This window comes from Apteryx rowi, unplaced genomic scaffold (genome assembly GCF_003343035.1).
Source record: "Apteryx rowi isolate R43461 unplaced genomic scaffold, aptRow1 scaffold_521, whole genome shotgun sequence".
In the NCBI taxonomy this organism is placed as follows: domain Eukaryota; kingdom Metazoa; phylum Chordata; class Aves; order Apterygiformes; family Apterygidae; genus Apteryx; species Apteryx rowi.
Window position 1 is genome coordinate 326,167 of NW_020450785.1, and position 14,494 is coordinate 340,660.

The 14,494-nt window shown below is 36.9% G+C and overlaps 1 protein-coding gene across 1 annotated transcript in view; it reads left to right on the plus strand.

Moving 5' to 3' along the window:
* The window catches only part of TBC1D32 (TBC1 domain family member 32), a 90,774-nt gene that overhangs the window by 25,300 nt on the left and 50,980 nt on the right, over positions 1-14,494 (plus strand). The window contains exons 20-22 of the mRNA XM_026080457.1: positions 283-401; positions 1,146-1,262; positions 6,463-6,551. Coding sequence (XP_025936242.1) covers positions 283-401; positions 1,146-1,262; positions 6,463-6,551 — 325 coding nt within the window. The remainder of the gene's footprint in view (positions 1-282; positions 402-1,145; positions 1,263-6,462; positions 6,552-14,494) is intronic.

Here is a 14,494-nt window from a genome sequence, read left to right on the forward strand (position 1 = left end):
TTTTAAAGCCATGGGGCCAACACTACAGAAGCACTGATCTGTAGGAGCTAACTTGTTAAGGAAGGCTAGCAGCTTATTTACATTGAAAGATGCAATATATATAAATATCATCCTACTCTTATAAAGTATTCTTTGCAAACTGCTGCTGTAGATTTTAGGCTGAATATAAGAAGAACACTATAGAAAGGTAGGTTGACTGAAGGATTGTGCATAGGGGAAATAATATGACTTTTTTTCTGGTATTCTTGCCATTCTTGTGATTAGAACAAAAATTTGTTTTAGGCTTTATAAAAGCACTTGTAACTGAACTATGGGCTCTTCTGGAATGTGGAAAAGACGATGTTAGGATAACTCAACCCAGATCTACTCCTGTCGATCCTATTGACCAAAGCTGTCAAAAGGTGAGAAGTTACTTGAGGGAGGAGAGAATAATTTAGTGATATTTTTCTAGAAATAGAAAACAGGCATAGAAAACAGCATTATATTTTATCTAGGATGTTTACATATCTTTCTAATTTTTTTTTTTTAATCACAGCTATACTTGCTTCTAGGCATGTGGGGCAAAATTGGTGAAATTCAATAAGTCATTATTTGGCTAGTGTAAGAGTTCTTGTTTTGCACGGAGGGTCACAATGCCAAAGATCCATTAAAGTCAGTATAAAATAATAAATAGCAATCACGACAGAAGTGAAAGTCTTAAAATATTGTCCACTAGTTTAAGTCTCTGAATATTGTAGAAAGATCAGTTATCCCTGTGTTTTAGAATATGCTCTGTGCCTCTGAATTTTACAACTACGCAATAAAGAAAGTATTACGGCTTTCAAAAGAATTCTGAAGTCATTTCCAGAATTATATTTCATTTACACCAGTGGAAAAAAACCTCAGCTTTTACTAAGCCATCTGCTTGTGTAATTTGACAGTTTATACATATTTCACAGATATTGCTGCCCTTTTAGATTGTAGATATACCTGCTGGGTTTGCAGCATTATTTTGGGCAGCTCTATGCATGTCAAGTTCAGCCTACATAGAAGATAACAAACTTGAATTAAATGCCAAGTATTTTTTTAAATATGTTTGGTTATACTTACTTGATTAATAACCTCTTTCYTCCATCCATTCTTTTTTTCCTTTTTTCCTTCACTAGTCTTTTCTGTCTCTGATAAACTTGCTCACCTATCCTGCAGTTTTTGAACTCCTGAGTAAACAAGATATGCCAAATAAACCAGTGTATTCACTCCGTGAAATTCCTACAGATATAATTGTAAGTATACTTTTTCTTTTGAAAGAAAAATAAATAATTCTGTAAAGATATTTTTTCCTGAGAAGATAATTACTCTGATAATAAAATAAATTATTTCTTATTATTACTGAAAGATGTTGAAGTTTTCTGCATTTTGTATTATATACAGCATGAGGGCAGTATATGCACATATCACTTCATGTTAATCTAAATTTTCATTTTGAAGTCCTAAAGATAGTATAAAATTTGTTGTCCAATTTAAAGATCTTTCCTAGCTTGTATTAGAAATGTGTTTTTCCAGGAAAAAGTGACTTACGAATATCTGTGTATGTGCATGCAATTGCATGCCTATACATATATTTTATATAATATTGTTTTATCACTAATATTGTTTTATCACACTATCTGTGGATTCAAACAAAATGTTAGAAAGTCAGTCTTTCTTAATACCTCAGACCATTCACACAAACATAAAATCACTAATAGGAAAATTATTGATTAAGGCATATTTCAGTCTTAAATAAAATAGTATTACTATTTTAGTAGTTTAGTATTATCCTGTATTATTTACATATCCTGTATGTCTGCATATCTTGTATGTCGAAATATCCTGTATTATTTAGTAGCTAGTATTATCTTTTGTCCAACCACAATCCATTTCTTTTCTTATCTACAAATCACAAGCAATTGAGTAGCAGTTAAAAGTAGATCTTTGCTAATGAGTCAGCACTTCGAATTGATGTTGCATGAAAGTGTTCAGTGTAAACTCTGGATTGCTAGTACTTTAAGTTGTTTAGACAGCATGTATTGCAGTAGTGTTTGTTATGTTTGGAAGGGTTTTTGTTGTTATTGTTCTGTAACACTGTTTAGGTGATTTCAGGAGGAAWTGCGGTGATAGGTTTAATTCATCCAATCTACTTAGTGTTGGTGTGTCCACTAATGGATAGTTTTGTTCAGTAATAAAGTTTTCTGAGGCACTGGAAGCAGGGGAGATGTATGCTGAAGGTGGTATATATTTGAGAGCTATCAGGTTGGGGTAGATCTTAAGTAATAATTTTGTGGCTTTTGAAGGCCTATGTCACTTAGATGTTTGAGGAACTTCAAAAGTTTGGAATTCTTTAGGTTTCCCAAAATAGCAATACTGGTATTATTGTTGAAAGTTACCTGAACAGTTGTAGATATTGGTGTTTTGGATGGGGTTTGTTTCACTTAACTACTGTCCAAAAGGCAATTGCATAAGTCTAAGATAGACACCCAGGATGAAGTGAAAGGAAGGAAACAGGTTGTTTATGSGGATGTTCATTGAACCTTAATTTAAATCTAACAGTCTAAGTACTCAGAAAACTTTGGGGGTTAGGCGGACGTAGAGGTTTATTGCAACCATGTTTCTGGTCACTGACTTCAAATAATTAAAGCATTTAAACAGATAGAGCTATGGTTATAAAGTAAAAGCAATTTCAGTGCCATTATAAGATTTGGAAGAATAAAATCTTCCCTCAGGCGTCATCCAAATATGCAGAGATGTGACTAGGAAGGCCAAGGCCCACCTGGAGCTTAATCTGGCAAGGGATGTCAAGGATGGCAAGAAGGGCTCCTTTAAATACCTCAGTAACAAAAGGAAGACTAGGGAGAATGTGGGCCCACTACTGAATGGGRCAGGGGCTCTTGTGACAAAGGATACAGAGATGGCAGAGATACTGAATGCCTTCTTTGCTTCAGTCTTTACTGATAAGACCAGCCCTCAGGAATCCCAGTCCCTGGAGAGCAGGGAGAAAGTCTGGAGAAAGGAAGACTTTCCCTTGGTGGAGGAGGATCAGATTAGAGATCATTTAGGCAAACTTGACATCCACAAGTCCATGGGCCCTGATGGAATGCACCCACGAGTGCTGAGGGAGCTGGCGGACATCACTGCTAGGCCACTCTCGCTCATCTTTGAAAGGACATGGAGATCAGGAGAGGTGCCTGAGGACTGGAAGAAAGCTAATGTCACTCCAGTCTTCAAAGAGGGCAAGAAGGCGACTCCAGGGAACTACAGGCCAGTCAGCCTCACCTCCATCCCTGGAAAGGTGATGGAGCAGCTCCTCCTGGATGCCATCTCCATGCACGTGAAGGACAAGAAGGTGCTCAGGAGTAAGTCAGCATGGATTCACCAAGGGGAAGTCATGCTTAACCAATCTGATAGTCTTCTGTGATGGGGTGACTAGCTGGGTGGATGAGGGGAGAGCAGTGGATGTTGTCTGCCTTGACTTCAGCAAGGCTTTTGGCACTGTCTCGCATAACATCCTCAAGCTGATGAAGTACAGGCTACATGAGCAGACAGTGAGGTGGACTGAGAACTGGCTGAATGGCAGAGCTCAGAGGGCTGTGATCAGCGGCGCAGAGTCTAGTTGGAGGCCTGTAGCTAGCAGTGTCCCCCAGGGGTCAGTACTGGGTCCAGTCTTGTTCAACTTCTTCATCAGCGGCCTGGATGAAGGGACAGAATGCACCCTCAGCAAGTTTGCCGATGATCCAAAACTGGGAGGAGTGGCTGATCCACCAGAGGGCTGTGCTGCCATTCAGAGGGACCTGTACAGGCTGGAGAGCTGGGCGGAGAGGACCCTCATGAAGTTCATGAAAGGGAAGTGCGGGGTCCTTCAGCGAGGGAGGAATAAGCCCATGCAGCAGTACAGGCTGTGGCCTGACCTGATGGAAAGCAGCTCTGCGGAGAAGGAGGTGGGAGTGCTGGTGGACACCAAGTTGACCATGAGCCAGCAATGTGCCCTTGAGGCCAAGAAGGCCAGTGGTTTCCTGGGTTGCATTATGAAGAGCATTGCCAGCAGGTTGATGGAGGTAATCCTCCCCCTCTACTCAGCCCTGGTGAGGCCCCATCTGGAGTACTGTGTCCAGTTCAGTGGTGCCCAGTGACAGGACGCGAGGCAGCGGGCACAAACTGAAACACAGGAAGCTCCATCTGAACATGAGGAAAAACGTCTTTACTGTGAGGGTGACAGAGCACTGGAAGAGGTTGCCCAGAGAGGTTGCAGAGTCTCCTTCCTTGGAAATGCTCAAAACCCGCCTGGACGTGATCCTGTGAAACGTGCTGTAGGTGACCCTGCTTGAGCAGGGGGGTTGGACTAGATGATCTCCAGAGATGCCCTGCAACCTCAGCCATTCTGTGAAAATCTAATTGATTTGTATGCTTCGTCCTTCTATATTTTTGTATCATGTCACGTCACCACATAATTTGACTTGTACTATTTATGCTGAACTATATTTGATAATGTACAGAACTTCAGTCATCTTGGTATGCTCTTTGTTTCTTAAACACGCAGGATTTAAACATTATTTCTGCCCTTAGTATTGGTGGCTAACTATTTGCATCATTGCCTGAACAGATTATCAGTTGGGCTTTTGCTACTTTTAACAGTTGATTAATCAGGTTTTGATTTTGTTGTCTTAGGAAAGTTGATATGGCCTTTTCTTAATCCATGCCAGTTTTTTACCCTAAATTTGTTGAATAAAAATATTTTATAGAATGGAGCAGGTGAATCAAGGTCCTTCTTCCTGCTTCCACTCTACTTTTGAGAGGTTCCACAGGTACAGAGTTGCAAGTGAATCTAGCTTGAAATGTACCCTCCAAATCTGTCTCTTTGAAAGGCACGTTTAAGCTAGGTGAAATTCTTCTCCAGTGATTATGGAGAATATAACTTATATTTAGATACTTTTAGGTATTTAAATTAAATAACATTCTACCATAATATTTAAATTTACTTTTTTTTTTTTAAGATTTATCTGCACATTTTTCTGATCAGACCCTCTGTTGTACCTTCTTGACTATCTTCCTTCCTGATATCCCAAATCAAAGCTTGAACTGTTTTCCCAGTAGTCCTATGCCTGTGCCTCCCCTTTCTGCTGTTTTACAGGCTCCAAGCTTGGATGCATAGATGAGAGAAGGAAGTTGTTGCCGAAGAAATACACCTTGGCATTTGGCTCTCTGTACTTGCAAATATATAAAAAGCCCTAAAACCTTAAATGAATCAATCATATGCATTACTGATTTTATTGCTAGCTACTGATTTTTTGATAATGTGTCAACAGCCTTGAGGTCAAAGTTGAATTGTTTTCTTGTGAATTTGAATGTGAATTTTTTCCACTATATGGAAAAAGCATATTCTTTGCAGCCCTTTCCCCCAACCTCCCCAAAAAATCTAATAGGTAAAATATGTTTTCACTTTATTTTAAGTAAGAATACATTTTAAGGTGACAGTTTGCTTTGGCAAACTTTAATTTTTTTTCTACTACTGTGCATTTTATTGTATTTACTGAAATATAAATTTTAGTTGATTTCATGATAGTATGGATCCTRAGTTTTTTCTAATATGATATTGAAATGACTCATTGATCTAAACAGTTGAATARTAATTCCCTCTGCTGTCTCTGGCCATTCTTACTAAACAGAAATAAAATAAAAGTTTGAATTTGATCCAGATTTTTAAAAGCCCATAAAGACTTTGCAGTTTGCTTCTTCTGACTACACTGATTGTGTAGCAATCGGTTTCTAAGAAGATAACATCAGTGGATGTTTTTGTGCAATTATTACTCTTTTTTAATCAAGTTATTGCTTTAGAAGCAGTTTGGATATGCAGTAAACCAGAGGGGATTTATGGAAGAAACAGGAAGCAGCCTTAGGTCATTGTCTATTATGTTAGACTCTGTATGATGAAAGAGATAAGACTCAACATCCAAGCCAAACCTTGCTACACCCAGCATTGATAGCCATGCTTCAAAGCCTTTAGTACGATCTAGAGTTAGGGAGGGTATTGTACTAAAGGTATTGCTCTTTCGGTCTGGTATGGCTTATCAATCATACTTCTGTGTTAATTTCATCAAAATTGTTGGACAAATACACMTTTCAGCTATATAATAAACGGTTTTATCATGGGTTAATATTAAACATGAAGTAGAATACTTGACATGCTAGGATCTTTTTGTAAGTTTAGTGATTTTTTTTTTTTTTTCCTACTTAGTAAGTTCTTTTGTTTTCCAGCCTTCTGTACTGTTTCTTTTTGCCTTTGACTTTTATGGTGGAAAGCACCTCTTGTTACAAAAATAATTTAAAGGGTTTGTTTGTTTGTTTTTAAACATAGGTATCATTCTGTATTAAACATCCCTATGAAACTATTATGTATACAAAATCTGAAGACATACATGAGTGTTTTTTTTACTTATCTTCTTTTGGCAGGATATCATTGACAGGCTTATAATTTTGAATTCGGAAGCTAAAATTCACTCCTTATTCAGTTACGAACAATCGCATATATTTGGTCTGAGGTAAGATTTTTTTAATTATTATTTATTTATTTATTTTTTAGTCCTTTGGTCACAATAACTAAATAGGATACAATATGCTTATATGCATTGCTTCCAATCAGCTAATGTTGTTTGGGTTTTATTATGCATGAAGCTGAAATTCACTTTTTCTTGAACATAGGAAGATTGAATGAAAAATACATCCTACAAAATGAGAATAGCAATGAATCTAATCTTATTACAGTAAATGGATATATTGTAATATGATAAGCAGTAATAGAAATTGGTTATTGTTATTTTTGTCTAGTTGATTGAAAAGGAAATGTGGTACATCCATCATAGTGCATAAAACAAAAATCATACCAAAGTACTAAAATAAACAAAGTATTTTATATCATGCTTCTATCAGGCTTCGGTTTGTCTAGTCTCCCTGCAGTTAATTTTATTTATTTATTTATTTATTAAYGTATCAGTGGAATTATCACTATTTTCACCAATACTCATTTTGAGAAGGACAGTATCATTGGGTCCCAAATATTTCTAGAACCTGAAGGAACACTTCAAGTGTGCTCACTCTGTCATGCTCATTTAAGTGTGTTATAATATTTTAACATAGAAATCATAGTTTCTCTATTTTGTTGTTTTTCCAAAGCTGAAGAATACATAATTTATTAGTTCACATTTTTATTAGTAGCTTGTATAATATATACAGTACAGTTAAAATAAAATCTCTGTTGGATTGCACTTCATAGTATAGAAAATTCTGATCACCTTGCTTGGGCAGGTTAAGGGTCAGTGGGTTATATACTGCAAAGTCAGCTCTCTTTAGCCATATTTGTACTATAGTATCAGAATAAAATAATTGTATACTATGGAATCAATAACCATAAATTATAGTACAACTTGCTGATAAAGATGAGCATGGAGGAGAGGAACAGTGACAGAATTTGGAGTTGGGAGATGTATGATTTTCTCCTGTATATCAGAGTTACAAATACTGTTTTGGAAGAAGTCACTAGCTGAATAGGAGTGAAAAGTCCTAAAATGGAATTAGAAAATAAAGATGTTATTGGGTATTCAGAATTATCCTGACTTCATAGAAGACTTGACAGAACTCCCACTCATTTAATTAGGGATAAAGGAAAGTGAGGTGTTCTGAATTTTAAAATACCAGTTTGCTTTTAGAATGTTTTCTACCTTTATAAGGTGCTGCCTTAAAGAGGTAAAAGAAGAGACTTCTGCTGTGGTATTGGGAACCCTTGTAGGTTGTAGGCAGAAATGAATTACTCGGCCTGAGTGTAGAAGCAGTTAATTCCCATAACGTAAGACAGAGCGTTACACAAGTTCGTGAATCCTGTGTTGAAGTTGTTGAATGCTTATAATATTTTTAGCCAGGCCTATATCTTGTGAAGCAACTGAACTACCTATAACTGCTCATATGAGCAACGTAACTAGTCCATCCATAATCACCTAAAAAAAGCCATATATTTAAGCAGATAAGATGAGCTTTACAGTTCATCACAGAAATGAAATTTTCCACTGAACCCTGACCAAGTTTTTGTTAGATTTGACACCATTAATACAACTAAATGCAGCTAAGTGTTATTAAGCTCTTCACAGGGTCTACACAGCCATATACTGTTATTTGGTCAGGTATCAGGCGTGGCTCACTTAGAACACTGCTACTGAGCTTCAGATCTGTCTTAGCTTACAGGTTATACTCTGAGGTCTTGTAACTTCTTTTATAGCTCAAAGGAGTTCCAAATCTGCTTATTTGAATTTTAAGCAAATTCTGCAGTTTACAGCTACATTTTTCTCCATGTGTATACTGTGCTTAAGTGACTTTAAAATTCTTTTAGTTAAGTGTATAACACTGTTTAAAACTTAAAATTTATAGACATTTCCCTAGTCTTTTTAATCAAAAAAACATAGACATATCTATGTTTTTAATGATGATATGTTGTTTTCTGGTAGTTGTTTGTTTTCATTTTGAATAAGTATGAATTCCGAATTCCCAACTTTATTTTTTTGCAGGACAATCCTGCAAAGGCTCAGCTGTCAACTTTCCTGTTCAAGATTTCCTGCTCTGCCAGTGGTGTGCATGCAGTAGAAATCGAAGAGGTGTTCTGTGGGAAGCTAGATATGGTTTTGCATAGCCAGTGTCTCTCAGCCTATAAAGAATGCTCTTTAGAGTGCATTTATGCAGACTAGGTCCTTTGATCAAAGTAAAATACTCAGTTCCATGGCAAGTTGTTTCCTAGTGTGAACCTATTTTTTGTAATTCTTAAGTTGGAAGTAAGTATCCTCGTGAAAGATTTTTCTTCAGTAGTTTCACAGACGTGAATGGCTTATCATTCCTGAATATTTGCTAGGTCATTGTGTTTGGATCCAGAAGGAGACTGTGTATTTGAAACCCTTTGAGTCTTCACAGTTCAAGACTGTGATTTTCTGAGGGTACTTCTAGGTGTCTGTTTTCTAGTTGAGGGTTGAACAGTTTGACACGTAAAAGTGAGTTACGTAATTCTTGTTCATACAGTGCAGATTTTTCTGATCTGGTAYTCCTTAAATTGTAGCCATTCTGATACTCTTCTAGAACAAGGTTTATTCACTTGAAGCCACTTTGCAGTTGATGTTTCTTATTCAAAATGGAAACTCTATGCAAGAAGTTGGGAATAAGAATAGAAAAGTGAAAGTATATAGACAGTTCCTAATTTGTGTATAGAAAGATTTTCAAACTGTCAGTTCGAAGCAGATTTGGACTTCTTTAGAAAGTTTCTCAGTCAGATAATGTTGGTCAATAAAAGAATGCCGAAGGCTGTTTCAGCCACTCTTTTGTACAGCCTGAACGTACGGGTACACAGGAACTCATGCCAGATTCTCTGTAGTTGCTGTACTTTAGAAGATTATGAATGTACACTGCTAACAGAGCACAAATCCTAGAAAAAGGAAGTTTACAGCAATAATCAAACTAATACATTTTAACATACTACACACAAAGAGAATTTTCTTAGTTTAATGACGGGCTTTATTTCTTTGGCATGGGTGTACTCAATGGTCATGTCTTGCAAACTATTGGATGTGAGAAAGAGCAATTATCTGAAAAGTGGGACATGAGATCTTAACCACCTTCCTTTTAAGGCTGAGCTCCTCTTTGAGTTGGTGTGGGTTATATTAACAAAGGAATTAAGTAAACACTGATAACACTTTTTCTTTCAGACTGATGAATTATATGGCATCAAGGCAACTTATCTAATATTTCAGCATGGTGAATACATCCATGAGTTGTGAGCTTTTACAGCCTGTCAAGAAAATATATGCATAACATATTTTCAAAGCCTCTGCCTAAAGCATTATTCAAGCATTTATGTAGTGATGTTCTCTCTATTTAGAAACTTGAGTTTTCTGTGCATTTTAGAGTGATACCGTGTTGTTTGCTTGATGAAAAGGTGGCAAAGTTCCAATTTTTTACCTTGCATAACCAACCTACTGCACTTAAAAAGTATCAGTACTCCAGAGTACAGTCCAAAGTAAGTCTGAAGATATCCAGTGGGTGTTGGCTTGCATAAAACAGAAGGAGAAATATGGTTACTGGGAATAGGCATAGATTATGGGCAGTGGGAGGGGATCAGAGTTGGTCTATGGGGAGCTTTGCAAAAATTTTCTTCTTGTTTGACAGAGTACATACATACCCTTACTGAAAAATAGTTTGTTTTCCTGTTGCAGATAACTGGAACATAAGATTACAGTTAATAGGTATCTGAATACTTCAAAAAGGCAAAAAAAAAAAAAAAAAAAANAAAAAAAAAAAAAAAAAAAAGATAACATAAGAAACAAAGCAAGCCTTATGTGCATATGGCACGATCCAGTGTCTTCAGTAGCTTATTACAGCTATAAGTGAATAAACCTCCTAAATATTATCAGATCCAAAGATCTTTTGTATGTACGTTCAAACTCGGAAGAATATTTATTAGCCCCACACTTGTTCACTTGAATGCCTCATGCTAGTGGGCCCCACGGGGCAATGACAGTGCTCTAGTCAAGAGTTTGGCTATCCACAGGAAAACACCTGGAAAACTCAGATTAGAGAATAAAATCCTTATTTTACAGATATGCAAATTGAGGCTATTTAATTTTAAAGGCACAGTGTGCTTGCTTAGTATTAGAGTTTTCTGAAGATAGCCTATTTTGTAGACTGCAATGAAAAATAGATCTATTTTAAGCCTGTAAAAGGTAAATTTGAAGAAAGTATGTTAGTGGTCTGTATGCTTCTCCAAATGCATTGATGTTTCAATAGAATTACAGAAAACTGTAAAAATTAATGTAAGTCACATGTTCATCAATATCAGCCTCAGGAGTGTAGGGATACAGAGCCTGCCACAGGCAGAAAAAAGGATATTGGATAGTTATTTTCAAGTTTGTATAATAAATATTTTGACATTATTACAGGGTGTTTTGTTATACTATATCATGATGAATATGTTTTTTTTCCTAATAATACTCATTTTCTTACTTGCTGAAAGGGTGCAGAAGATTATAAAAATGTGTTATGCCTATTCTGTTGGGCTACAAAACTAGTAACGTGAAGATTTAGGAAAGAAAATTTTAATGGCTTACACTGTACAGACATCTAAAAATCAGTCAGCCTACTGACATCTGCCTCAGCAGTATGTATTAGTTAAAATTTCGTCTAGTGCGCTCCAGTGGAATGCAGGTGAAGGTATTAGATCTTACAGGCATGTGATTGTTAGGCAAGAGAACTTCATGGGTTTTAGAAATCCAGATAATAAACACTTGCATTCTTTTCCGTTGTATTTTCATCTTCATTGTAAACACACCCTCCTATATATAATTGCATTTTAATAATGAGGTAACTGCAGCATATGAAATAATTTGTTCCCTTAATTGTCCTTACTTTATTTGTGTTGTTAATTAACAGAATGTGTGATTTTAATGATTGCAGCACAMTGAAAGGAGCATTAATTATCTTGGTCTATAAAGGTAGAAGATATGAATCCTTAACATTTGTTTCCTCAGGTCAACATGCTATTCAGATTTACCCCTTTTCTCTTTAACAAAATGTCTCCAGCATTATGATCAGCAGATGCTTTTTAAAGGTGTTCTCATATAATTCTTTGAAAGTTCCTTCATTGTAAATTGAAGTGAGACTTTTCATATAAAAGTGTTTTTTCTATATAACTTTTATTTAATCAAGTTAAATTGTCCCTTAAGAAAACGTGGCATTCTTTTATGAATTTCATGTTTTTTTCCTCCATCTTCCTTGTGGAGCCAGAAACAAAGCTAAACCTCTTGTCTTTGAACTATCTTTATTTTAAATATACTGACATAGCCAGTGAACACATAGCCAGTTTTCTGTTTTGCAAAAGATACACAGTTCTTTGGAAACCAACCTGGTTCCTCTAAGTGCGTGTGCTGGACGTGTGCGAGGGAAAAGACTTGTGCAGTAGTGATCACTGGGGAGTGCACATTTGTCCTGTAAATCTTTGTCTCCTGTTTAATAATCCAAGGATAAAAGAGGACAGAACCTTCCATTATTAGTAGGGATGAGGATTTGCAACAGGATATTGTTCATCTGTTTCCACATTATGTTGTAATATAGTTAGTTTAGTTTATGGTTAGTTTATATGTTAATAGAAGTTTGTCAGGTTTATTAATTTAGAACAGTTTAAAATAAATAAAATATCAGATCCTGTGATGGGATTACATCACTTATTTATTGATGTTTGTTTGGTTTTTTTTAATTAATTACTTCAGACTGAGGGAAATTAAAATGCTTCACTTCCTGCAATTTAAAATCTGCTTCACTTCTGAGTCCCCTGTGCTGGCAAGTGATGCTCATGAAAAGCATTTTTGTTTATCTGTGGAGAATCTCTTACCATTAACARTCATGTAACATGTGATCTGTAAATACATCCAGTAGCTAAAGTGCTGTAGGTACTCTTTTGAAAATCTTTTCGTGTGGAAAACATCGTAAGGAATATATCAGTCCCTCAGTTTTCTTGCTAGGAGAAGTGTGGTTGCCCTAAGGTGGTATCTTCCAGTACCCCAATATCAGAGGAGTAACTCAAGGTATAGATAAATACTCTGTATCCATAGGATCTCATATTTTTTTAAAAAACAGTATGAATGAGCTTTTCCTTCTGTGGGTCAGTTAAAAGCTTTGATGCTTGAGAAGATCACTGGGGAGGCTTGTTCTCTCTGCTTATTATTAATGACCTTTGTTTTATCAGCAAAGATACCGTGTGAGGCTTCCAAGTGTCCCTTGTGATCTAAACCTGACTGGGCAGCTTTGGGCTTCTTCTTTTTACTAGCCATTGTCCTTTGTCTACTGATCTGACACACTTGATCCTAATTGCAACTGACTCTTTGCATCTGCATTCTCATTGGAGCTCAGGCAGTTTTTCGGAGTATCATAAAGAAGAAATCAAATTGGTGATGTAGATTCTGATGTTAAACATGTTGAGGTTGTCCCCCATGATGATAACACTGGAATTATTTAAGGAAAATTTTGTTTTGGAATTTTCTGTTGGTATCCCTGTTCATTTAGCAAGAAGGTCTCCTGCTACTGCAAAGAAATGGTGCCAGGTTCTTTTTTCCATTGGTGGATGGACATGTTCCACTTACGAAATTTTGTCTTATCTTCTTTTGCTAGGGCAGTTACAACTACTGTATTCAAGAACGGTATCTTGCATCTTTCACAGCCAGCAGAGCATTTGCAGGCATCCCTGAAGTGAGGACAGACTATGAAATTAAGTTTGGAAAGGACATAAGATATGAAAGTAAGGAAGAATGGGTTATGGGGTGTAGTGGGAGCTCTGGAAAACTAGAATTGAATCTAATAAAAGATGGTGGTAGAGGTGTGATTTGAGCTTGGAAGAAAAACATGTAACTGAGGAAAGGAGAGTAGAAGGAACACAATTATTTTGTGTTCATAAAAGGAGCTTAAATGAGAAATTTGAGAAATACTGTAATAAGCCATCTTCATAATGGGTGCTTTTTAATAAATCAGAGAAATTCATAAGTGGCTTCATTATATTATTTTCAGATGAACAAAATTTAAATAGAGGGGACAAGATATTTTTTAGCAGCTAGAATTATTACTAAAAGTTTTATTTCCCTTGAAAGATCTTCCATTCTTCTGTAGTTACACATATCATTTGATTCCACCTACCAAAACCAAGGGGTAGTCAGTTTAAATGGGTGCCTGAGTTCCAGTTAGCATGCTTTTCTTCAAAGTGTAGATTTCTACAGTGAAGTAGTAGATGTGAAATTATGGTTAGTGGGGGAGAATCCAGGAAGCACCCTCAGAGAAAAATATAGGTGACATAGGAAAGGAAAACATGGAATTCAGAAACATCCAGTACTCCTGGCTGTATCCCCTCTGGTCCCATGGACTTGTCCCCTCTGGTCCCATGGACTTGTCCCCTCTGGTCCCATGGACTTGTGTGTGTTCAGTTTGTTTAAATGTTCCCACCCTGATCCTTCTCCAGCAAGGGTAAGCATTCCTTGCTCCAGACTTTCCCGCTGGTCTCAGGGACTTGGGATTCCTGAAGGCAAGTCTTACCCAGTAAAGACTGAGGTGAAGACATTGAGTACTTTAACCTTTCTGTGTCTGTTGTCACTAGTATCCCTTCCCCATTCAGCTGTGGGCCCATATTTTCACCAGTTATCTTTGGCTGCTGATGCCTCACCTCCATCCCTGGAAAGGTGATGGAGCAGCTCCTCCTGGATGCCATCTCCATGCACGTGAAGGACAAGAAGGTGCTCAGGAGTAGTCAGCATGGATTCACCAAGGGGAAGTCATGCTTAACCAATCTGATAGTCTTCTGTGATGGAGTGACTAGCTGGGTGGATGAGGGGAGAGCAGTGGATGTTGTCTGCCTTGACTTCAGCAAGGCTTTTGGCACTGTCTCGCATAACATCCTCAAGCTGATGAAGTACAGGCT